At 41.8% G+C, this 26,059-nt stretch overlaps 2 protein-coding genes across 4 annotated transcripts in view; one reads left to right on the top strand and one right to left on the bottom strand.

Moving 5' to 3' along the window:
* The first annotated feature begins 338 nt into the window (after positions 1-338).
* On the top strand, positions 339-10,461 carry blm (BLM RecQ like helicase). 2 transcript variants are annotated; one of them, XM_027004551.3, is made up of 22 exons: positions 339-824; positions 946-1,006; positions 1,097-1,712; positions 1,826-1,961; positions 2,178-2,278; positions 2,374-2,494; positions 2,654-3,390; positions 3,514-3,690; positions 4,260-4,378; positions 4,496-4,609; positions 4,765-4,863; positions 5,178-5,326; positions 6,082-6,188; positions 6,300-6,460; positions 6,776-6,971; positions 7,386-7,576; positions 7,773-7,917; positions 7,995-8,194; positions 8,490-8,685; positions 8,978-9,100; positions 9,389-9,584; positions 9,897-10,461. In XM_027004551.3, the coding sequence occupies exons 1-22, from the start codon at positions 727-729 to the stop codon at positions 10,108-10,110; spliced, it is 4,257 nt and encodes a 1,418-aa protein (XP_026860352.3). In that variant the 5' UTR covers positions 339-726; the 3' UTR covers positions 10,111-10,461. The 2 variants fall into 2 exon arrangements, with proteins under 2 accessions (XP_026860352.3, XP_026860351.3); XM_027004550.3 differs by having other exon boundaries at positions 946-1,712.
* A 452-nt stretch (positions 10,462-10,913) lies between these two features.
* frmd5a (FERM domain containing 5a) overlaps positions 10,914-26,059 on the bottom strand; it is a 79,151-nt gene continuing 64,005 nt past the window's right edge. Inside the window, exons 7-15 of one of the 2 annotated variants that reach the window (XM_081715729.1) lie at positions 25,554-25,641; positions 25,132-25,220; positions 24,355-24,418; positions 24,116-24,207; positions 21,838-21,912; positions 20,803-20,871; positions 20,227-20,333; positions 17,012-17,355; positions 10,914-16,832 (exon numbers count right to left, since the gene is read on the bottom strand). In XM_081715729.1, coding sequence (XP_081571855.1) covers positions 16,785-16,832; positions 17,012-17,355; positions 20,227-20,333; positions 20,803-20,871; positions 21,838-21,912; positions 24,116-24,207; positions 24,355-24,418; positions 25,132-25,220; positions 25,554-25,641 — 976 coding nt within the window. In that variant the 3' untranslated portion in view covers positions 10,914-16,784. Of the gene's footprint in view, positions 17,356-20,226; positions 20,334-20,802; positions 20,872-21,837; positions 21,913-24,115; positions 24,208-24,354; positions 24,419-25,131; positions 25,221-25,553; positions 25,642-26,059 lie in introns of both variants that reach the window. The other variant, XM_027004602.3, reaches the window with a different exon arrangement.

The following is a 26,059-nucleotide window of genomic DNA, read 5'->3' as shown; positions in this document are numbered from 1 at the left end:
GCAGGACAAAATTAAGATCAATTTATACATTCCACAGCACCTATCCACATAGACCTTAAGGTTTTGGTGCTATTATTATGTTTCTGTGATAGAAAAAAAAACAAATTTGGAAGTTATGACCAACAGAAATGTAGTACATGTAAATGTTACTAAAAATAGATGTGTTTATTCCCATATGTACTGGAGTACAAGCAAAGGTTATTACCATCAGAAACGTGCAAATGTATTCGGTCTACAAATCAACACAGTGTGGCGACAGTGACCGCTGTGCCGCCCAAGAAACACCAACGAAGAAGTTGAGGAAGCGGAAGCGGTTACCGCGAATAAGGACGAGCGCGAAGTCAAAAACAGTATGGTAATGACAGCTTTAGGCAGGGTCAAGTGTTATAAGGATTTGCAAGAATGTCAGGTTCAGTGTTGTTTTCAATTATATTCATTTATATTCGCAATTGTTCTCAGCCGTGAAAATCACAAAAATTGGCTGTGACCGTTTCTGCGTTTACCAAAATGCAATAACGGGAAAATGCAATAACTTCTGGTAGCTAGCTAACGCTAGCAAGCGCTATCTGATGATAGACTATATCTACGTTTGACATCTTAGTCGCCCACTAGATAGCTAATATAGTTGGCCGAACCTAATATTTGTTTAATTCAAACCTTATGTTGTTCAGCTAGCTGGCAATAAGCAATGTAATTAGTTTGCACGCATATTTTACTTTCCGCGCAATGTCGACTCTCCCTCAAAACAATTTGAAAGAGCAACTTGAGCGACACTGTAGTGTCGTCGCACAGAGCAAGTTGTCTCTGGCCAAGCCAAAGCCTGGGTAAGTTTTTGGGGGGTTTTTTGTGACAGCTTAAACGCTGGGTCTCTTTTACCGTAATGAAACCGTGTTTGACAAGGCTGCATGTAACGCGCAAAAATAATTTTACAAACGTCTTTTCCAGGGCATTTTTGTTCAAAAAGAAGTCTACACCAGGCATTAATAAAACTGAAGTTCCCCAAAAGGTAACTGGCACAAATGTGTTTGCAAGCCGGAGTGTCAATGTTCCTCGCAGCTGTGAAATAACAAAGACTCCTTTGAAATTTCCATGCAAGCCTGAAAGACCACCTCCAAAATTCAACTTCACTGCACCCAGCAAAACCAAGACACAGACCACCAACCCATTAACCAACCCATTTGCAGTGAGTAAGCACACGCCTGCCCAGTCTGTCCAGTCACTACCAGAACCTGACAACATCCCCGCTGATCCTAATGGGGATAAAACCCTAGGATTAGTTGGGGCTGACAACTCATTTGGAGTTCACTTGGATGACTGGGATGACTTTGATGATTTTGAAACTCCAATCAAGGGAAGGGCAGCATCACAAAGCCCTGGGACTCTTGTGAAAAAATCATCTGGGCAAGACAAGGAAATATCCCCTAAAACTGATGCTGACAAGGGTGCTAATACCATTAAAAATGGAGCTTTGCCTATAGTGCAAGACATTGCAACTTCAGGAATTCAGCAGATTACAACAGAGAACCCCCTTGCTGAACAGTACCATGCCCATGCAGGACCTGCTGGTGGGGAGCCTGATGACTCGCCCATCAAGACAACCAAGCGTCGTCTGACTTCACTCCAACTCAAGCCACTGTTGAGTGACAGTGAGGATGAGAGTGTTAATGACGTTTCAAGGCCTAATGAAAAAACAGAAGAAAAGCGTTCATCAAGTGAGTGTCTCTGTTTGTTTTCATTGATTCACTGTTTGTGCTATAGCTTATATTATCAGTTTAAATCATAAGGATGTTTTATTTATTATGTTTTTTATGATTTTGGTTTACAGAAATTGAACATAATTCAGACATCATAAATGTTGATGACAGTCCAACTCACAATATGCCAGAGGACAACTTGGATTTTATTCCACCCTCCCCTGTTCCTGAAGACAGGAGTGCATCTTTCTCAACACTAGAGAAACGGTAGCAACAGTTTTTAGTTTAAAGTGGCATGAAAATAATGAAATGAAGGAGTTCAAAAAGTAGAACTCATACTTGTTACAAATAGGTTTTTATTCAAAAGTTGAATCTATTTTTTTGTTAATTTGAATAATTCCTGTAAAATAAGATACAATGAAATGTATCTAGATAAGAAATGTAATTTAAATTTTCCTTTGAGAATATATTCTTTTATCATAGAAAATCTGCTCTTGCCCATGCTGAGAGAATTGTTGCTTCACCAAAAGGGTCTATGTCAAGCTTCCAAGGAACTCTGGATGTACCTGCTAAAGATTCAAAAGGTCTAAGATGTTATTTGGTTCTATTTATATTCTTACAGTAGATGTATTTAAACTTCTTTTTTTAGGTACTTGAATAAAATTGTTTATCTATTTAGATCCCAGTGATGCTCTCTACAGTGTTATGGAGTCTATCTGTTGTCTAGTGGACACGATCCCTGAGCATGAGCTTATAACCTTGACTTGTGGCACACATCTGCTTTTACAGAGAGCGCACAGGTAAAATAAAACAGCACTGAATAAGCAGAGTTACTGTAATTTTTTTTTTTTTTTTTTTTACCAAAGCCGTTTCCTCAGTGGGATCTGTACAAGTTAGTTGAATTGTATATCTAACATCTCTTATATTTAACATCAGATAAATGTTGTGGTTCTCCACAGGAAAAGGATTCTTGCTGATGCTGCATCACTGGGAAACTTTTCATCAAACAGAGGAGCAACCCCTGAGCCCAGGGTGCTCCAAAGAGCAAGTCCTGGTGTTGCAACCCCTCTGACTTCAGGCAAAGGAGACCACGCACAGAGCTGCTTTCAGTTCCGAAAGTCCATCACCTCCATCATGTCCATGGATAGCAGTAACAGTGTGTTTGTAGACTCAGACTGCGTCATCAGTGGTGTGGAAACCCCAGGTGGCTCCTGGAACCCCAACCCTTCCCTCAACCTGCTTATGAATGGAGAGAGGAGAAAGGCATCAAGCTTGAACTGCGGTAATGGCAGTGTTCTGAGAGGGGAGTGCTCCTCCAGGATGTCCCTCAATAAGGCTAATGGTCATTCTGTGGATCTAGAGCAGATGGAACTTTCCTTTTCACCCAGCAAGCCCTCGAAGGCTGACCGAAGTAATCAGCAGAGAAAAGCAGGAAGCAGCACTGTAGAGTCTGAATTTTTAAATTCACGAGCAGACACAGAACCAGATGACTTTTATATTGATGACTTTGACATTGATGACCTCAATGAGAGTGATATCCCAGATTACTATGATGAGCCTGTGGATTCTTCAGCATCAAGGAATTCCTCTGTTCTCCTACAACCTGTTTATGAAGTAGGATCTTCTAAGTCATGTGTAAAAAAGCCCAACATAACCCCCACTGCTGTCGTAAAACCTACTAAACCACCTTCTCCTGGTGAGTGACTCTGGACTGTTTAGGTTTTATTCTTAATGCTTTTTTGTTGTTCTAGGTTATAGGTCTTTAGCTATTTAGTCCTTAGTATAGTACACACAGAATTGAATGTGTATGTCTCTGCAGAGGTTACGTTCAGGAATCCAGCACATGACCGCTTCAGGGGCTTCAGCTTTCCTCACTCTCCGGAGATGATGAAGATCTTTCACAAAAAGTTTGGTCTTCATCAGTTTCGCTTCAATCAGCTAGAAGCCATCAATGCTACCCTGCTCGGAGAGGACACTTTTGTGCTGATGCCTACAGGTTGGAGTCATATCTAGGACCATATGAAATGGAGAACAATACTATCTTGTGATTTGCATAGATGCATATTGTGATTGCACAATGTCTTGCAATATATCACCCTGTGCTCCTTCACATATTGAGGCTTTTTATTTTGCGTTAATGATTAACAAACATATTGTTCAGCCCTAATTGTATCTTTAGCAACATCTAATGTGCCTATTTCTGCTGTGTATTAATATATTTCTCAGCATTATGCCTCAACAGTTGTGATTGCTTAAGTCTGAGGTCATCTACACCTGTTCAGAACTTATGCTGGTTGGTCTACTTGCTGAGTGCCTTACAGGTCTGGGATGGGTAGTTTTTCCCCAGACAGTTTTCCCTGTAACTTCTAGTCGCCTTATGTAGGTTCATATTCTTAGCACAACTCATTCAGTATTGTGGAACAACTGAAAGTTAAAGGGAAAAGAGGGGGTAACTATGGTGCTTAGGTCTGCTTTAAGTAAACATTTTTGTTAGACAGGTGTACAGTGGACAGGTGGTGCTGCATGTATGGTAGTGTCTTTAGATGGAATCTCCTCTCTTTGCAGGTGGAGGTAAAAGCCTGTGCTACCAGCTGCCCGCCTGTGTCTCTGCTGGGGTGACGGTGGTGATCTCACCACTGCGTTCTCTTATTGTGGACCAGGTTCAGAAACTCACCACATTAGATGTAAGGTTATCCTTTCATAAGCTAACAGTTGTTTTTTAGAGACGTATGTAGCTTGGTGTAAATGTGTAACGCTGAGGTGAGTGGTGGTTTTCTGATGAAGGAATGATTTTGTTTCAGATCCCGGCCACTAGCTTATCTGGGGATAAAAGTGACAATGAAGCTGCTCGAATCTACATGCAGCTGTCTCGGAAAGATCCCATCATCAAACTCCTTTACGCTACTCCAGAGAAGGTGTGTCCATTCGTTTAAAAAGTATACTATGCAAAAATTGCTAACAATAAGAGAGAAAGAACAGTGACCACTCAGGGTTAAGTTTTCCTTAGAGCACATGATGGCTGAAGTTGTTTGTGACCTGATGTGCGCATGTGTGTGCTTTCTGTCTTTAGATCTGTGCCAGTGGGAGAATGGTCAGTGCCCTGCAGAACCTGTATGAGCGAGGTCTGCTTGCTCGCTTTGTCATTGATGAGGCCCACTGTGTCAGCCAGGTGTGCGACAGCCTCGAGACCCATACTGTACAGCTTAAAGCCCTTTTGGTTATTTTCATAACTTCTCTAAGCTTGTGTTGTCAACATGTATAATGTTTAAGTGGTTCACCTGATTACCTTTTAAACTAAAGCTAACACTGACTGATTGTCATTTTAGATTTCAAATAATAGAGTACAGTGTCAACCTTGTAAAAAGTGTCCAAGTAGTTCTGAATCTCATTGTAACCATATTTCAGAAGTAAACTACAAGAATTGAGAGGAAATATCTGAGAGAGAAATGTGTGTTTTATTAATAAATATTGTGCAATCTGCAGTGGGGACATGACTTCAGGCCAGACTACAAGCGCATGCATGAACTTCGGCAGAAATTTCCCAGTGTTCCTATCATGGCACTGACAGCCACTGCCACACCTCGAGTCCAGAAGGACATCCTCAACCAGCTGGTCATGACTCGGCCCCAAGTGTAAGTCAGTGGGATGTGCTCAGGAAGAGTCATGGTGATACACTATGTTTTGCACTATTATCAGAGGTGTCAGGTCCTGGAGAGGTAGGCCCCTACAGAGTTTAGTTACAGCACATCAAGCTCTATTGACCCTATAAGCCAACACTCAATGCTGATCTTGTTTTGCAATTTGGTGGCTTCATACTTAACCACATACTAGGAGCAGAGGTGATGAACATGGCACACAGGCTGGGACCAGCCAGTTAAGGTTCTATATCCTGCCAAATAAATCCAAATAAATCTCTGTTTTAAGTTAAGTTTAGATTAAAATCATCTTGTGGACCATAATTGTATTTGAAAGATCTGCAATATAAATGGAGAAAGAGCTAGTCTCTGTTAGTCCATTAGGGGGCAAAATTAAGCAAAAAAAACTCAGGACTGGGATCTAGACTAGTAAAATCTGTACATTAGCAAGTCAAGAATTTGAGAATGTATGTCTACAAAATAACAATTTAGGAAAGTAGATATTTTTTAGTAATTCATTGCAAACTGATCCTCTTTGTATTTTGTACAAGCTCAACTTCTGCATTCAGAATGTGCATTTTAGGTAAATGATAACACTTAAGCAGATGCCAATGGGTTATTATTTATCTGGTTATTCTGGTCTGGCCCACGAAACAGCTGGATTGAGGGTAATGTGGCCTTTTATCTAAACTGAGTTTGACATGCCTTTTTTAGAGTGTCATGAAATGTCAATATGTTTGCTTGTTCAACAGGTTCACAATGAGCTTCAACAGACACAATCTTAAATATGTTGTATTGCCCAAGAAACCCAAGAAAGTGGATGAGGACTGCATTAACTGGATCCAGAAACACCATCCACGTGAGTATCCTGCACTGCACTTAGTAGTTAAGCTGAGTGGTGCTTCTCTTCTCTTTCCTTTTTCCACTACATTCACTGGTGAAGGCATTTTGTTTTCTCCTTCCCACCCAGGTGACTCTGGGATCGTGTACTGCTTGTCTCGGAATGACTGTGACAGCATGGCGGACAGTCTTCAGAGGGCTGGGATTGCAGCGCTGGCGTACCACGCAGGGCTAAACAACAGCAACCGAGAGTATGTCCAAAACAAGTGGATCAACCAGGATGGGTGCCAAGTGAGACGATTTCTTTGTATAATGAAATAATAAACAAACCTTTTTCAAAACGTTTGCCAAAATGTTAGTGGTCCATTTAGTTAATTGGCCACTGGTGTACAAATGCCAGGTTACGTCGTAGATAATATGTTTTTCTTTATCAGAAAATTGGCACTCAGGTCTTTTGTAAACTTGAAAATTACCTTTTATTTCGTTGCTCAGAATTAATTATATTAAATTATACTTATCCTAAGCATGCATTCATACTAAAGCAATGGATTTTTAAATTCTTCTTATTGTCACAGCATGTTTGTTACTGTGATTCAACCGTTCTAGGTCATATGTGCCACCATTGCATTTGGCATGGGCATCGACAAGCCTGATGTGCGGTATGTGATCCATGCCAGTCTGCCCAAGTCAGTGGAGGGCTACTACCAGGAGTCAGGCAGAGCTGGCCGGGATGGAGAGATCTCCCACTGTGTCCTCTTCTATACCTACTCTGATGTCATTCGCATCAAAAGACTCATCGCTAGTAGGTGTCCCTTTGCTGTGGTACTTCATGCACAGACCTTTTGTGTAGTTTGACCATTTCTAGATCTAGTTTGTTGATTTGCATCTATGGTGTTGATCCTGTGGTCGGCTACTTTGTGTTGTTAATTGCCAGTGCTCTATGTACTAACAGGCCACATGTTGACAAGCCAATATAATTACTGGTTTGATTTTAGAATTTGACCAACATTTTTGTTTTAATCTGAAGATGGATCATTTGACTTGTTATATTAGTTATTCTATCCTTTTATACCCAGGTCAAATTGGTCCAAGATTAAACCTAAAACATCAACATTTGCAAACAGAAATATGACATTTAGTCCAGATGTTAGCGTATGGTTGACCCATTGACAGTGTAAGGGCCATCCATGATAAAGGTTTCATAATGTGACTGCAGTGGACAAAGATGGCAACCACCATTCCAAAGCCACCCACATCAACAACCTGCACAGCATGGTGCATTTCTGCGAGAATGTGGCCGAGTGTAGGAGGATTCAGCTGCTTGCATACTTCGGGGAGCATAAATTCAATGCTGACTTCTGTAAGGAGCACCCTGAGGTCATCTGTGATAACTGTGCCCGGCCCCATGTAAGCAATTCATTCAATCATCTGGTATTTATTTCATGACGGAGGCTGGTCGTGTAGTTTTGTCGAAATGTAGTGTTCAAGATCGCACTTCTTGCATCGAGTTTTTTCTTTGTACATTTTACTCGTATCCCCAAGAGAAGAAACATCTTATTCAGTGTTTCTGAGCTTATGTAATGCCCAGATGTCACTCTTTCAGCAATACAAAATGAGAAACGTGACTGAGGACGTTGAGAGGATTGTGCACTTCGTGCAAGAATACTGTGAGAAGATTGGCAGCAGATATGGCAGATCTAGCCAGCAAAACAGGCTTACTCTGAATATGCTGGTTGACATTTTCTTGGGTAAGACTGTCACAAATTACTGGTCCAAATTCCAGCAAGGATGAACGTAGTAAACCTTAACAGGCATATCTCCACAGGCTCAAAAAGTGCCCGGATCCAAACGGGCATGTATGGAACCGGTGCAGCCTACTCCAGACACAACGCAGACAGGCTCTTTAAAAAGCTTGTGCTAGATAACATCCTCATGGAAGACCTGTACATCACTAATAATGGCCAGGCTGTGGCCTACATCTCAGCTGGCCCTAAAGCCATGAACGTCCTGAGTGGCAGCTTGCAGGTTGGAATCTATAGCTGCTTATTTAACCTCAGGAAGTAACCTTACCGAGAATGTTTTGATTGGATAAAGTGTTGTGTATATACTACCTCCCGTTATATATGCTCCATTACAGTCATGTCTAATATATTTTTAGAAAAGAATCCTAAAGAAATACTTAAACTAATGTTAATTTAACTAGTAGTGGGTAAATGCTAAAATATCAGATACCATAGTTGTTTACATTATACTAATTGGGCACCTCAAAAATTTTTTATATGTTGGGCAAAGAATTCTTTTAAAAACGTTCCCATTGCAGGTGGAATTCCATGAAACTGAGAGCGCCTCGAGCATCAGGAAGCATAAAGCCTCGGTCACCAGAAGCGTATCGAAGAGGGAGGAGATGGTCAAGAAGTGTCTGGAAGAGCTCAATGAGCTATGCAAGAAGCTGGGCAAAGTGTTCGGTCTTCACTACTACAACATCTTCTCCACGAGCACTCTAAAAAAGATCGCTGGTGAGCTCCAGAAACCCACATTCACTCCTAATCTCCCACAGAATTCCACATTCACATAATAATATAATGTGGCTCACCGAGTGCTAAAAGAACAGCATTCAGTTTAGTGGGCTTTTTTTTTTTTTTTTTTTTTTTTTTGGATTACTTGATTTTTACACTTTCCCACTTATGTTCACCTCTGATGGCTGGATGCATACATCCTCCCATCAAATCAGTCCAATTGATTTTCATTCCTTCTGCCTGTCTAGCTGTGTTTTGGCATTCAGGACGGTGTCACTTTGTTTCTGGGCAGAAACTCTGTCGGCTGATCCTGAGGTGTTGCTGCAGATTGATGGTGTGACTGAGGACAAGCTAGAGAAGTATGGAGCAGAGCTCATCGAACTGCTGCAGAAATATTCAGAATGGCAGCTGCCTGGTGAGGACTGAACAGCAGAACGTATGGCATGTGCAGCAATGCCTATGTTAAAGGGCTAATTCCAACCTTGCTCTGTTTGATAAAGCTAGCACTTATAGGCTAGTAAATGAGTTTATTTGGACAGCTCAGATTGTGTTCATGTATGTTGTATCTTTTTTTTTTTTTTCCCCTTGTTGTAATTTGTGTATATGCACTGACTGTGTCAGTTTCTTCATTTACTGAAACTCAGTAATTTATCAGAAATATCCAGCAATTGATTATCAAATACATCTTCATTTTGTCCTCAAGTTGACGATCAGGCTGAGAGCTCAGGGTGGATCGACACCACATGTGGCCGTGGTGAAGAAGATGCAGAAGGTTATGACGAAGCTGGCAGCTCATCAGCCTATTTCAGCACAGGCCAGGGGGGGAAGAGGAAAAAAGCTCCCTTTGCACGGAAGCCCAAACGGCGGAGGGGCTACGCCAGCCAGAACTCATCCAAGAGGTCAGTGCTCCAGAGCAAGTTGGAGCGTTACATGTTATCACCTACCATGGAGCCACTGCATTATTGAGCCGTTTGTAGAGCGTGCTTTGCTGAAAACCCTTCTCTTGACATGGAATAACCCAAATGTCTTTATATATCAAATCAAAGAAATTGGAAATACTTTGAATGATACAATCACTGATTGAAAATTTTCAATATTTTAAAATGTCTAAGTTTAGTTTTCGGATCAGTGTTGACACGACTGCACTTTAAACAATAAGAACTGGCATACGGGGGCATAATGCTATCCTGCCATGCTTTCTCCCTATGCAGTAGTTGCAATGGAAGCTGGCGTTCATCTAAAGGAGGCTCCCGAGGCGCAGGGCGAGGAGCAGGGCGAGGAGCAGGTCAGGGAGCAGGTCGGGGAGCGGGCGGAAGCTCCAGGATTGCAGCGCCGTCAGGGAGAAGACCTGGCTTCATGGCCCTGCCCATCCCCCACAGCACCTCACGGCCATTCCTCAAGCCAGCCCTCTCTCACTTCAGCTGAGATGACCAGCATTACCCAGCGGTTCATCATTGCTTTTTGTTCTCTCTGTGTCGATGGCTGCATGGTTGTAAAGTATTGTTTTGCTTGCTGTCTTGTTTATGTACAGTATTCATTTTTCATTTCATTTCAGTGTTGTATTGGAAAGTTTAAAGGAGAGGTGTTTAACCCAGTCTTTGGAAGCCACTAGATGGTACCCATCGTTGCTGTAACCTGCTAACCTGGGACCAGTGTTGTGTTAGAGCAAAAACATGGACCATCTAGTGAGTCCCAAGGGCTGTTTCCATGTTGCTTCTTACGTTTTGTATTTGAAGTTTTAACTTATTAAAACCATACGTATGAACATTATTAAAACGTGCGGCTTTCTTGGTCTGTTTAAGATATTTCAGAAAATAAAGGTATATTTGGCAGTTTTTAGAACTGAGGTATAAAATGTTTTGTCATAATATTTTGTCCCTATGTAACCAAATTTGGTATTGATGAGCATCAGAGAAACACTCCTAAAGGTAATTAAGAATGCATGGGGCTTTTCTCAGTTAACAGCAGGTCCATATGTCTCAGCACTTCCTCTTCAGTGGAACAATTTAAGAATGATCTTTGTGGGCGGGCAGAGAGTCATGGTACACCCTCACTTTATCACATGCCTCTAAAAAGATTCATGCAATTCAGTGGATAATTATGAATGCATTGGCAATCTACTAGCCTTCTTGCATTTATATCGCATGCAAAGATTGACAAATGCAATTGAAGTTTAGTTTTTTGTCACACTGTGTACTCTTAGGAACAACCCACAAGGTAAGCTTAAACACATTTGAATGTTTATTTCAAGTTTGAATATTTCCATGGCACCAGTTACAAGGGACTATCAGAGAAACAATATTTTAATACCGTTTCGCATGGAAGGTTTCCTACAGTACAAAGATGGTTTTGGAATGAATCAGACTCAACAGGAACCGTGTTTGGCACATAAATGTGTATATGTTTGTAGATCTAGTTATATATTAAGTAACTAAACAACGACCTCCGATGCTGAGCTGAAAGAAAATGCAGGTTACAGGAATTACACAGAGAGATTTATGCATAAACACTTTGGTGTGTTTATATGCATAGCTGCTGAATGAGTTTGTGGGAGTTGGCAAACTAACGAGCATGATACATTATGTGTGTTAAATTTACAAATCTGCTTGTAGCTCCATAGTGACCTGACAAATTTAGGCTCGAAAGCTGTGATTATGAACACAGCGCAGATATATGCTAATTGGTATAATCAGTTTATTCAGTGTATGAGTTCCTACTAATGTCGGAATGCATGACCTCTGAATAAAAAAAGAGAAGAATATATAGCTAGAGACCATGATAGTGGTAAGAGCACTGTTCTTTGATGAGTGGTCCCCTAGTTGTTGAACAATGTAATGATTCTGAACCTCAGGCCATCACAAGCATGTTTTCAATACATCTGTGTGGGGAACAGGCACTATTGGAAAATAGGTGTCACTATCCCACTGGCTTCAATATACCTGACAATACTGCAGCCATTACAAGCTTGCATTATAAAATGCTCCTTCACCTATAATGTTCAAAAACATGCCTATAAACTACAAATACCATTTGTTTATTTGTTTTATTCCAAATGTGAACATGTTGGATCTGATGTAAATGCAACAATAATGCATCACTTCTATGAATAGCCTCAGAGTGGATATTAGCTATGGTAGTACAGCATCTGCAATGCAGGGTTCTGCTCACACCCCGGAGTGAATGGCAGCATGTAGCACCTGTCCAACATCAGACCAACTAAGCTTCTTTTTTCTAATACAGTGAGAGGAAAACAAACTCTTCTATCTACAATCTACAGTGAAGTGCTTCAGCCAGTTCCCATACTAGAATACAGCAGATCGATACTGCAATAACACTGTTTATGGCATTATTAGTTTTGATTATGCTGTCTTTTGTCCTTTTTTAACCCATTAAATCTAAGGAACTAACACTAGTATCAAATGTTCAAATAAATGCCAGGTTTACATTTTAAGCATAAAACTGCACGGATATTACAAAATTGGTAAGATTGCTTAGTGATTGATTTACCATCATTGTCACAGTCCAATCACTAACCATTTTATAACCAGATTATTATTGTAGTGCTTGCAAAAGATCCAGGTTTCTAATCAGTTTACACAATTTGTTAAGGTCCTAATGGATTTGTAGCGGAGGAGCCAGTCCTCAATTATGATTTCCACGGGGACATTCAGTACAGTCCTGGTCTTGGTTATATCATGCCATGCATGGGAAAACTTTGGAGCATCAAGAAACTTGACTGCACAGGCTGAGGATCCATAATCAAGAGGTTTTGTTTTTGGCCCCTGGGATTGGGGCTGGGGGGTATGTAATAGATTTCAAACAAAAATAAATATTTATCCAAGGTTCTACCTCTTTAAGAGCTTGCCTATTTAGCCAGACCAGCTGTTTTCCTGCTGTAAGCTATTTTCAGACAGCTAAGAAGGTAATATTTTCCATCAGTTATTTAATTGGTATAAAAGTTCTGCACACTGTGTATAATCTGGGACACTGGTACTGTGTGTCTCATACCTGAACACATGTGTGAAGACATAGGCCCTGCAGTACTGCAGCGTAAGACGTACGGTTTTAGCATTTGGTACAACAGCACTCAGATATTACTCTTGTTGGCTTGAAGCGAGCACAGGTCTACCATTCCAGAAGTTAAGAATATTACAAATTAATTTTAGATCGGAAGCATATAAATTACTTTGGCTCATATTAGTGCTTATGGGTACAGTTTGTCTTGGCAGTTGGACTGAAACTTTTAATGGACAATCTTACTTTTTGGCCAGGATGTTCTGTGTAATTCAAGCCGGAGAAGCCCTTCTCTTTTTTTCTGCCCTTTTTGATGGACTCGATGAAACCTGTAACAGCCGGTGTTCTTAAACACAAATACTACAATGTATTATTCAGCACTGTGGTTAGGAAGCTAATGAGAAGCCTGCCAATGGGAGGTGTGGTAAGTAAAAACTGTTACTTGTTATCTATAATGCAGTCAGATTTATGTCCACACACAACTAAGATCTGACAACAATATGAGTCAGGCCACTTCAATATGTACATTTGCAGATCAGATCTCAATGTGCATAGGCTCTGTCCTGAGAACATACACACATTCTTCCCAAGAAGAAACCTCATACTTTCCTTACTCAAACTGTTACTAAAACGTACTAAAATACAGTATTAAAATAAAATTGTTGGAAATGATCACAATTTATTTTGAACTCAGGCACAATATATATATATATATATATATATATATATATATATATATATAAACAAAAAAAAACCATTAATTATTATTGAACTAATTATTGCTTATTTGAATGGTGCTGCCAGCTGTATTATTTACATGCAGGTCCAGCCACCCAGGCTACATAATGCTGTAAAAGAAATGCTGACCATCAGCAAGGCTCACCAACCGTCATTATACCGTTAAAGCCTTATGTAAGTGGACTTTTCTCCAAACAAATCCATGCATCTTTTTTATCAGAAATATGAAGATGAATAAACTCACCATTGTGTTTTCACTGAACTACTCCCCCTCTTTGCTGATAATAAGAAAATATAAACAGACTCAGGCGGTATTCTTCCATTACAAGGCTGCTGAAGATTCATGCATGGATATTTCTTTAGCTAACAGACATGCAGTATTTCAGTGACTCTCAGATTTCACACCTATACTATGACCATATCTTAATAAATATGCTTAAGGATGTTTTAATCTTCGATGCCACATCACAAAATCTGCTACAGTGCTCGGTTGACACTGCACTGTCAAACTAATCAAATTGGTTTTCCTTTTAGCTTTTGATAATGGTGGAAGACAGCACTCGAATGGAAAGTTACAAGACCTGCGTAATCGGACAGTGCTGTGCTAACAGAGCTTAGTGGACTGAAAAACAGATTTCACAGTCCACTCCAGAGTCTAGACAGCTTCCCACAGCTTCCGATCCGAGCCAATGCGTCTCAACCACTGACGTCGGCAAGTCTACGCAAGTGTAAGTAAATACTACTAAAACCAACGTGTTCGACATAAGCTCTCCACTGATTTTGATGTTTCACACAAGCAGGAACGGCCTGGTGGTCGGAGAGAAGCACACCGACATAGCAAATCAGTCCAGCGTGAAGCTTGTGTGTTGCGCTGAATTGGGCCTACTGTCAGAAGCTGAAGTGCTTTTGTTCGTCAGAATGAATGTAAGGTTTCGAGCCAAACACGGCCGTTTCCAGCACCATCTTTCCCATCTCTTTTACTGTAGTTTTCAATAACAACTCCCTGCTCTTTCACCATGAGCTCCCCTTGGACAAAAATAAGCCAAAATATTTATCTCTGCTTAAATTAATATTTCAACATTTTTCTCGTGAAAAATGAACAAAATAAAATAAAATCTGCACATAAGATTTCAAAATCATATTTTTTCTCAGATTTGGATTCAAAATTGTTTTCCACTGAAAGCATCAAAATAGTCATCAATAGCCACAATATCATTACTTGCTCAGAACAAATGATACAAATTAAGAATGAGTTAACATTCACTAAATGTCTAGTGTAACGTCATTAACCTATTAGTTTGATAGCTGACAGTTAACTCTTCTTGCTAGTTTACACACTGAAACTCACGTGCACAGTGCTGTAAAAAACAATTAAACATCCCGATCTACAATATTCCAACACAGAACATTAAAACATTCTCAGGAGAATTAAGTGGTTTCGCTGTGCACCCCGTGGAAGCTTTTGGAAAATCATGCTTTTCCTACTTTAAAAAATGGGATGAAAATGCCTTAGGCTTTCTTTTTGGAGAAAAATGTTGGAATATTCTTTTAATGTTTTTTCTCTTTCACTCACACAGAGTCAACACACACACTTCTACACAACCTTTAGGGGGTGGACATGAGCAAACAACCGTCTCCTTACACCCAGTCCACGCAGCCAAGCCTCTGTGATCATCAGCTCCATTTCTCATTATACACAGTACATTACAGACCGATTCCCAGTTTCAAGTACATTTTGCACGTGACATTGACACCATTTTGCACGTTAGACTGTGCAGAAGAAATGTTGTCATTGCCATTTCAAAGGCAGCGTTCCCTTTCCCAACGTGTGTCGCCACACTCGAGCACAAAAGGCTTCTGAGGTTGGGGCCTGCATGGAGGCTCACTGCTGGCTGAATGAGAGAAGGTGGAAACGGACAGCGGATCTGGATTAAACATCTACTGGGTTTCCCCTAAACAAGTCTACTCCACATGTTCTAGACCTCACCTGAAACAGAGCTAAAAAAGGTATAATTTAATCTTCAATACCAAAATAACATTTCAGTTCTGTTAAAATATACATGGAAAAAACTGTCAATATATATTAGGAAACTAACTACTTTTGTACAAAAAGTACAGCGTCGTTATTGTAATTCTAAGTAATAGCATGATATCCACAAAATACACATGAAAGAGCAGGTTTTGATATGGAATCAGAAATGATTTCTTCTCTAGTAAGACATCTTTAGATATTCTCCTAGCAATAAGAAAAAGAGGATAAGAAAACCAAAGGTAAGTGATAGAGAAGCTGGTGGGGATGCTGAAAAACTGGAGCTGTTACAGTCTTGCACATCTAGCTAGACTGCATCTATAAGAGCTGCGTGTTTCCAAGACGTCAACCACGGACATTTCTCTAAAAGGTACTGGTACTATTGGGTCACATGACAAAACACCATATTTACTGGTTTTTTTGTTAACCTTTAGAAAACCTCTTTTTAAAATGGATTTCTAGTTCACAGCTTGCTACCGCTCACACATTTATATATCCCTAAAAACATATGACAGCTTTAAAATAATCTTGCAAAATACCAAACTTCAAAATACCCCAAACCTTTATTTAATAACATCAACCTTCACTCAAACTGATCACCTTCCTCTTAATCCAACTTGCACTCTCATACATCGTAATGACGCACATCTCACTGCTGTTCAGATCAATTCCGTAGATTACTAACTGTAAGTCATAGCAGCCTGCAATATATTGTTAACAATTGAAATGGATGGATATGAACTATGAGTGAAATCTCTTGAAAGCATTGGTTGTCCACCAGACACTTCACAGTTGCACTGTCCTTCCTCACTAAAACAACTGACTTATAGCTTCATGTGCCACTTTAATTATCATAAATGCAAAATAAATAGCTATGAAGGCAACGTCTCCTGTTGCAACAAAATATTTCATCCCTTTATAAGGAATAATATCTTCAGTTCATTGAGTCAACAAGTTTGTTGTTGTCGATTTTAAAAAATAAAACACCTGAAATGACCTGAAGTTTTAAAAAAAGAGGGTAAATAATGAGAAAAATCTTGTCTTTATAAAAAGGAAAAAAGAAATGAGCAAAATGGAAAAGGATAAAACAAATTGACACCAGAATGCAAAAAGGATGTGGGGCACAAAAGGAGGTTGAAAGAGGAGCAGAAGGGCGCTCCGGGTGGGGAGGCCCAGGGCCTCAGCGGGTGAATCATGACAGAAGCTGGGTGGTGGTAAGGACGGTTGGCTGCCCTCCACCTTTCTCCGTCGTGCTTGTTGTCTTCTCACCCCCCAGCGTGGCAGGGTGTTTACGAGCGCTACGCCCCACTTTCACTTGTTAATGAGCAGCCCGCCCACCCAGCGGAGCTTGCAGGCGAACCACCGCCTGAGGGGACAAAAGTATTCGTAATGGAACTGCTCAAATTCGGGGGTCTGGCGGATATCACGTAAAAAGGCAATGTCAAGGTCGGACTCGGTGAGGACGATGAGGAGGAGGAGCAAAACAAAGAGGAGTCCAATGGTCACAAGGAGCAGACGGAGGACACTTAGAACAAACTTATTCACCTGTTCCACCTCACTGAGGGCGGCCTGTGAGGAGCCCGCTGCCCTACTGTCCGCGCCCAGATCGCCCGGCTCCTCGCCCAAGGGCGTGCCTGCCTCTGACTCCTTTTCCTCCTCGATGCTACAGGGGGCGCCATTGATCTGACGTGAGACAGTGAGCTCCAAGCTGTGCTCGGCTACCGGTGTGGGCAGAACGCTGTCAGACGGGCTGTATGCATCGTCTGAGATAATGGCCATGCCGTCGCCGGCATCCGCTGCGTGGCTGCGGGATCTTGGGATGAAGGAGTCGCCATGAGAGACGGAACGTACTGGCGTCGAGTGGGCGGAGTCTCGTAGGGATTCCAGGCCTGGGAAAGGGGTTTGGAGGTATAGAAAGAAAGGAGACTGTTATTTCAATTGAAATGGCTGTACACTCCTGTGCTTAGCAAGTGCATAGACAAACTTCAGTCATGGCAAACTACAACCATTAGGGGGCAGCTGTGAGAAGCTGAAAGGTGAAAGATGACCACATGACATGAAGCAATGAAGCTGGGCCCCTCACTGCAATCAAACATGTTAACCTGTATGAGCCAATGATCATTAATCAGAATGTTTATTCCTCTGACAAAACTGTCTGTTCCACATCTCTTCTTAGCAAAGTTTTAGCTACAGCTAGAATTTAAACTAGATCTAGCTTTGAGAACTAAAGGGTAAATATAATTTTATATGTAAAAAAAAAAAAAATCACTAAATCATTTTAAAATTCATGATCCAGTCATTTTCCAAATATGATTTTGGGTAGTGTTTAATCAATTTGGGAATATTTTCTCTTTTTCTCTAAATAATACCTAGTGCAAATTATTTTATGTTCTGCAAAAATGTAAAAACTTCAATTTAACCATGTGAGCGTATCTGCGCTATAAAAAAGTTACATTTCATAAATTTTCATAAAATTCACTACATGTAAAACCTGAAACACAGCACATATACAGTTCGAACTATATTCCTCTTCAACCACAGTCCTGTTCACTGAACGTTTCTTTAATGTCATCTCTGGTTTTGCTTCCATCAGTGATAGCACAGACTCCAAAAGCATACGTAAGCTCAAAGATAACCCAAATTGTTCCAATTTCAGACTTGTGCCTGGCTCTATTTGTAACTCCAAAGCAAACCTTTGTTGTGATTTTGCTTCCCAACCATGTCATGGCAGATGTGTCAGCCTTCATTCCACTGTTAGAAGATTAGGATGCCAGCTCATGACAATGTACCATCTCTTACTGCTGAGCCATAGACTTTTCATTCACTAAATAAAATAGCCATTCCAAGCACTAAACTGTCACAGTGGCATGGAGAGTGTGTTCTGAACAGCCAGGCTGATGACAGCATCTCAGAAACCACCTTCAGGAGGCAGTTAATAGTCCTTTCATGTTCTACATAAAATATCAGCCTACGGAACTCTGTGTGGGAAAAAATACCAAATAAAGAACATAGTTTACAACCAACACAGCATGTTGCTTGTACTAAGATGACAACATGATAGTGATTCGAGATTTCAATCCATTTGACTAGGCCTATCACTAAATCAAATGAGAGCAAAGCTCAAACCATTTATGATGAAGCCAATATTCGGACTGAAAATCACAAATTAAACTACAACTACAAAGCTCTCTCCCAACCAGCAACCTACACACTCTGAATCTAAGTGCCAAATAATTTCAAGACAAAAGTTTGGCATACTCTCAGGCTTAAGAGAATGTGTCAGTTAATACACGGCCCCCACCATTGTCCAAACCAGTCGAATACAATAACACACACACACACACACACACACACACACACACACACACACACACAGGCCTGCACCTGGGCTTGTAATGGGCCCGGCCCATGGGCGTGGCGTGGTTGGCAGGGGCGACGCCTGCAGCTGCTCCTGCTGTGTATCGAGAGCTGGGTAGAGCGGCAAAACACCGAGGGCTTTACCCAGCAGCCGTGGGCCCAGACTGAGCACTCGCACCTTCACGTCCCGGTAGCAGTGGTTCACCATGCGCAGGTGCACGTTTACACGCGTGCTGATGCGGATCAGGCACTTCACCATGGCTACAGTTCCAAAGGCCGGCGAACAGAAGCCCTTGCAGGTCACGGGTAGGTGTGTGCCGCGGGTCGAGCCTGTCACTAGTCCCCTTGGTCTTCTTGGCCCCCTGTGAGGCTACTGGCTACGGGTGCAGCAGCTGGAATTGAGTGCGAGAAGAAGCAGCGGAGAGCGTCTCCAATGGGAAGCTTGCACAGCACGGTGAGGCTGGCCTTAGCCTCAGCCCAACGCTGGCCCAGCACTTGCTTGGCCCATCTCCCCACCCACAGCCAGGGACTTAAATGGAGAGCAAGGCTCAGGCTATTTTCAGAGGACTGGGTATTAATACTCCAGGAGCACACAGCGTCAGCACATGTGGGATATGTTCACCTCGACATACTCCCTGAGTCCATACAAATGTGCAATAGACCCTCCTACTCATGTTAAGCCCAAACTGGCCTGGCCAAGCATTAGTTTGGTGCAGTACTGGTCAACACTGGTTTGCACCTAGGCCTTCCTTTCAATGTGATGACATCAATGCCCATGAGGAGAACCAGGGGTAGGGGGCAAGAGGCACACATGGAAGTCCAGGGTGGGTGGGATAGGCTGGGCACAGATAGTGTCAATCATCACGCCATGGTGCTACTCAGACACACAGGCCAGGGTGAACAGAGCAGTGCACTGACTGACACAGACATCTGTCTCTCCTGCAGAGGGCCAGGCTCAGATTACTGTGTCGTGTGGGGGTGTGGATTCGTGTAAGAGTGTGTGTATGAGAGTGCGTGTGCATGCCTGTGTCCAACATTGGTCACTATCTGTGCTTGTACACTTTCTGAGCACAGTCAGCTGAAAACACCACTCCTCTTTGCTCCTCTTGCCTACATACTACACCAATCACCCTTACTGTCAGAGTATAGCAGTGAGGTATAAGCAAACTAACCATCAAACAGCTTGAGAAGTCAAATTCATAACTTTGTAAGTTAAATCACTCAAAGCCTGATTAACTAGCCTCAGTAAAGGCTGAATATGTCAGTGAAGCTTCCAGCTGATCTGATGTTGACACAAGGGCTCTGTAGAAGACTGATGGGATGGGAAGGCTTCTGTTTCCACTCAACACTGATTTGGGCTATTGGCTACATACACCCTCCGTGACGGAGATGCGGACACTCACCCTCCATGATGGAGATGTGGACGGCTCTCCGTCGGGTGCGAGGTACACTGCTCAGCCGCGGCCCATGAGTGATGGATGGACAACTTCTGCTGGGCACCAGGCCAGCCCTGTGGACACACAGACACGCACACACACACACACACACACACACACACACACACACACACGCACACGCACAACTTGGCATCAACACCCTAAATTGTCTTAGCAGCAAAATGAGGCAAATGACATTATGCTTATATGTTTGTAGAAGCCTTCAACACACACACACCCACACACACACACCCACACACACACACCCACACACGCACACCCACACACGCACACACTCGCGCGCACACACTCGCGCGCACACACTCGCGCGCACACACTCGCGCGCACACACTCGCGCGCACACACTCGCGCGCACACACTACACTACATTACATTGATTTCCAAGGTATCGAGTCAGTCAGGCCAGCTTTTGGCAACACACAGATGTGCAGACACAGAAAACACACAAACACACACACTCTACTGGCTGCCTGAAGTCTCCCAGCCACAGGCCAAAGAGAACAGACCACCTGTCGCATGTACCTGTGGATTTCAGGAGGTTCCCTCTTGATCTTAGCGCTCTGCTCCATCACCTCCTTAGCCACTCTTCCACTGCGGCAGATACACGGAACATAAGACCAGATAAGCTTCAGTCCTAATGCCAACACACAATCACATCACCTCCCTTTCAATATTCAGTTTTCCATTTCAATACCGAATATTCAATATTCCCTTCGTAGATTCCAGCTGCTTCTAACTATTGATGCCCATGTGCACTTCTGCAGATCCATGATCTTCCTGGTCATAATACAACCCAATAAAAGGGGGCACAAGGGAACAGAACTCAAGTCTGCCAACAAAGGTGTCTTCTACCCAACATCCTTCTTGTTTCCTGACCTACCAGCTCCCAGGTCATGTGGCCCGCGCCAGGCCAGGCAGAGCCGTGGTGCTCGGAGTGCCTGTGAGCGATAGCTGAGGTGACTGCGGCAGTCCATTAGGTTCTGGAATTAGATTAACCTTCTGGACTCTTCTATCCCAAACTCAATCTCTGACCTGTAATAGCTTCATGACATGAGGCATGCCCCTATTCTGCAGAGGTTAGCATGGCTAAAGAATGTTACCATTCAATAATGTCCACGCAACTATATTTCAGTATTTTTTATTTTTATAAAAATAAAATTTTAGTTTATTTATTAAAAAAATTTTTTAAATAAAAATAAAATGTTATAACTTGTAAATACTACATTCCCTTCATCAGTTACATATATTCAATAAATAGTTTAGTTCTTATTTTAAAGACTAAAATAGTTCCTTTTGCTTCCTTTTCTTTTCTTAAAAGAAAATTCATAAACAGTTAGGACCTAAATCTTCTAAATAGACAGGCATTCTTCATATTACAGCTGAAGCAAGAAGAAAGCTAAAAGCCCTTTACACGCTGTCCACATGTGTGCATGCCCATATGTCACTAAGGGGGCTCTGTGCTGTGTTGGAGGCGGAGTCATGGGCGGAGTCATACAGGTGAGCTCGCCTGGCCCACTCTGCGTCCTGTGCAGTGACCCCGTGTTTGTCAGTACTCACCTGTAGCGGAAGCGGCTGCCCTTGAAGAAGAGGTTGCTGCTGGACACAGTACGCACCTGACTTGACTTCTCCAACCTGGGTGGCGGACAAACAACAAACACAAAATTCCGCATGACTGATGTAAGCGCTCAGAAAAGACACCAAGGGCCAGTTTCCCAGACGAAAATGATGACTAAACTTGGACTGAGAAGCACTTTCAAAGGTATGTAAATCAGTTCAAGACTAGGCTTAAATGAAGTCCAGGGAATGGGCCCTGAGGGCAGACAGTGGCAGTGTGGTGGCTCATCATCTCCCCTAATGCCTAAACTAAATATATATATTTTTATATATACATTTTATATTAAAATTATATCTCATTAACATACGTAGCACTTCACACAAAACATTTAAATAAGATTTGCATATCAAAGTTCTAAATGGGCAAAAGAGGGCATATAATCATGAAATTATGATGCAAATTTTATAACCAACATTAATCTCTTGATTGTATAAGACTTTCACAGACTACTGCACAGTGCAATACTGCTTGCCTGAATGCACACCAATCTCCCTCAAACAAACATGCAAATGAGACAAACATGACTTGCAAATCATGAAAAGGATCCTATCATTTTGAGCTGGAAGGTGGAAGGATAGGCGCTAGATCAGCTCTGTGCTCAGCATGGCCTGTGGATCAGGAATGCGAGCTCAAAGGCCCTGGCTCTAATGAAGCATCTCGGGGGAGTGCTTTGTTCAGCACTGCACATCAGCAGAACCTGCGGTCTCAATTACTAAACACAGCTTCCACTGGAAACAAACACCCAAGCTTTCTATTACGCAGGGCCTTTTGCTGAGCCCACGTGGTGCCCAAAGTACTCACGCAGGCTGTTGTTTTAATGTAGGGGAATTCATTTTTATTTAGCAGAATACAGTCATTTTAACTTGTGTTAAAATATCTCGAATACCTGAAATATGTGAGCTTCCAGCAACAATTAAACATTCTCCCACAGCAACGTGGATTTTAATGAAAGCTGAGCAATGCTTTGGAAAGCTTAAACACCTTTTTTCCAGTACTGAGAGTCTGCACTTTATACGTGAACTGTGAGAAATTAATTAAAAAAAGAACTTTTATTGAGGTCCAGAAAAGAGCCTGATCCAGTATGAAGCGTCATGACATTTGGCAGTGTGATAAAAGAGAGAGAGAACAGTCCACATCCTGCTGTGGCTACTGACTGCTGATGAAGCACACGCATAGAAACTCTTCCTCTCTCACACTCTCTATCCATCTCCCCCTGTGACACTCTCTCTATCTTCCCCTCACATTCTTTACCTCGCTTACACCACCCCATAGTCTCTCTCTCTCTCTCTCTTCCACTCTCACTCTACCTCTCATTCTCTCCCCCTTTCACACTCTCTCTGCTTCTCTCTTACTCTTCTCTGAGCAGCACTCAGATCCCACAGCAATGTTAGGAACTAGTCAGTTAGTCCTGCCCAAAGACTAGGCTTGGTGAGGCAGTGCTTGGCTGTTACAGTGTTCTTGGAACTAGTCATTAGAGTACAATAGAAGAGACCTGAAACTAGATGCTTTTAAATCTGTTCTAAAAACGTTTTTATTTCACCAAGCTTTAAACTCAGTTTAGTACCACCGGACTTTTAACTTTTTAATTTTCAGCATTACAATCCATATTTAGTTACTTAAATTTTTTATTTATTCTGTTTTTATTTTAGTTTTATCTGTATAAAATATATATTTTTTAAATTTATTTTAGTACTCATTTATTGTCATCGCTATTTGAAATTTGCTGTTTAATCAATTGATTTTAATATTTCATCTTTTGTATGAAGAACTTCCGGCCAAGTACTGCCCTACCAGTCCCTGAGCCAGGAATGTCATCCCTGACATGGAACAAGGCATGGAGCTGCTAGCCCCTGCATGCACATGCGATGACAGCATCATATATTATGAATGAGGGAAAACAGTATCAGGATGACCGTGATGTTATGGCACTCCCTTTTAAGCGACAGGCAAAACATAAAAATTTATGGTGTTGGTGTTTTGGTAGTCTGTATTTTGTACAGACTCTGAAAGCTGAAAAATTGAATGCTGCTGCACTGAAAGCTATTTTTACAAGCCTGTAGAGGCATTACAATCTTGTCCAATTTACAGCTTTATTGTTTATTTCTTCTGCTCCTCTCATTGTATTCCCTCTTTTCATTGCTTTTCCATCAGAATAAAGTTTGCATAAAGATGAGTTGTGTTTGTTATGGAAGCATGAAGGATGATTAGGTGCAGGCTCACTTATAGAAAGCTTGGTTCTCCACGCCACATTTCCAAAGGTGCTTGCAGGCCTCTGGAGTTGGCGCAAAGTATGTTAAGATGATCTTCTTGTCCTGAGGGCGGTAGAAGAACAAATGGAAATATTTACATAGGATTGCCACATTTCCACACATCACAAGACACCATGACTGTACCACGAGATCACTGGTCATTGTAGCTCCAGTTCCAAGTACAATCATTTGATTCTTTCATGCTCTCACCTCCTTCTGATTTGCATATATATGAAAGGTCTTTCCCTCAAACTTCAGCTTTGTCACCTCATTCCTGTTGTGGAAAAATGGAAGAAGCTGTGCTGATAAAACCACAAAGCAAGACACTGGACAAAATCAACTGCTTAGTATAAGAAACAACAAATCCCACAAACAACAGTTGTAAACTGAGACAGAGCAGATATCATAAGCGTCGCTTGGTTTACTTAAAATAAAAGATTTAAATGAGTAAATGAGTCCAAATAATAACGCTAGCCTATTGGTGCTTCATTATTTGTATCTCAATCACTATGTTATGGCAGCATAAATATCTGTAGGAGCATGGGTATATTCTAATAATGTTTACAGTGTGTAAAAACATTCTATGCATATGCATACAGCTATAGAAAGGCCTACAAGTGCTCAAGATGTGCCTGTTAGCTAGATGAACTGGATCCTTTGAGTGTGCTATGTTTTATGTGCATCTTTCTGATTATGTGGCAGCAGAGTTCACCAGATGGCACAAGGGGGATAGACTGAAGAGGGATAACTGGACACCTGTATGCTGTGCCAGGCCACAGAGTGGGCCACAGGGCCAGGCCCCGTTGACTGGGAACATATAATTCAATATACCATTTCCAGCTGTGTCTGGTATGCCTTGGGACGTGGAATACAAAATGCTCTTGGCAATAGTGATTCATTGTTCCTACTGACGGGACAGGGACAGAAAGTGAGAGAGAGTGTAACACCGGAGGTTCATAGAAGAAATGGATCATGTTAGTTACTCACCATTTGAGAAAATGGACTCTCTTGTTCCCTTGAAGCACAACAAAGCCGAAAGGAGTGAAGGCGAGGAAGGCAGGGTTCCCAGACACGTCCTGTCACACACCGAGACAACAGACATTCATGGACAGCGAACATTCATGGACACTGGCCACAGGCAGATCAGCCCATTGTCTAGCCACTCACGGCTCAGGAACACACAGAGCAAACAGCTGATCTAGAAACATCTCCCACTATCCATAAGACTGGGGGGCCCAAGGATACGACAAACAAATGCTGAACCCACATCAGGTGTGATAAAAATGACTCCACACTTTCAGCAGTTGTAGGGAAGAAACAGCCCTGGCTTGAAGGTGGAGATGGTTTGGATGTCTTGGTTTGGATGAGACTGCATATGAGACACAACTATGCGAAATGAAGACTCAAACCTTGCATGGATGAGGATCCACACCGTATGTCTCCAGCATCTGGGCCTTCTGCAGGAAATTGCGCTCTGAAGTTTCTGGAGTCTGTCCCCTGTACACAAATTCCATAATAAGGGAACTTCACATTGCACATTCAAATTACTCCTAGAATAAAAAGGAAATCAAGGCATACATGAGTGGAGGACCATTTAATACTGGAAGATATAAGCACTACCATGTTTGAAACCTGTGCATTAGCCTGTCTATAAACATGCTGTGACTTCATCTCATATGTTAAGACTAGTAGCAGTGTTAACAGTGCTAAATATATCATTAAAAAAATGAATTTGTCTTTTATTCAGCAGGAACTATTCAAAATTCACAACAGCTTCTGCCTGTTGGCTCTGCATAAATCAGAAAGCTAAAGAAACCCTTAATCACCTTTAGACAGGATTCTGCAACATCTGAAAAATTCTTCTCAGCCTTCCAATGGCAGTTTCCATTATCAAGCTGATAGCAATGGTTCCGTT

The sequence above is a fragment of the Electrophorus electricus genome, chromosome 6 (genome assembly GCF_041902795.1).
Source record: "Electrophorus electricus isolate QZ-2024a chromosome 6, ASM4190279v1, whole genome shotgun sequence".
In the NCBI taxonomy this organism is placed as follows: domain Eukaryota; kingdom Metazoa; phylum Chordata; class Actinopteri; order Gymnotiformes; family Gymnotidae; genus Electrophorus; species Electrophorus electricus.
The sequence above is the reverse complement of the archived record's forward strand: the minus strand, read 5'-3'. Positions and strand labels throughout refer to the sequence as shown.

Excerpts from the sequence above, each read along its gene's own strand:
- blm (XM_027004550.3), top strand. The coding sequence starts at position 727 with ATGTCGACTCTCCCTCAAAACAATTTGAAAGAGCAACTTGAGCGACAC. Across the intron at positions 1,713-1,825 it reads AGAAGAAAAGCGTTCATCAA|AAATTGAACATAATTCAGAC; the intron begins GTGAGTGTCTCT and ends TTTGGTTTACAG. Across the intron at positions 4,379-4,495 it reads AGAAACTCACCACATTAGAT|ATCCCGGCCACTAGCTTATC; the intron begins GTAAGGTTATCC and ends ATTTTGTTTCAG.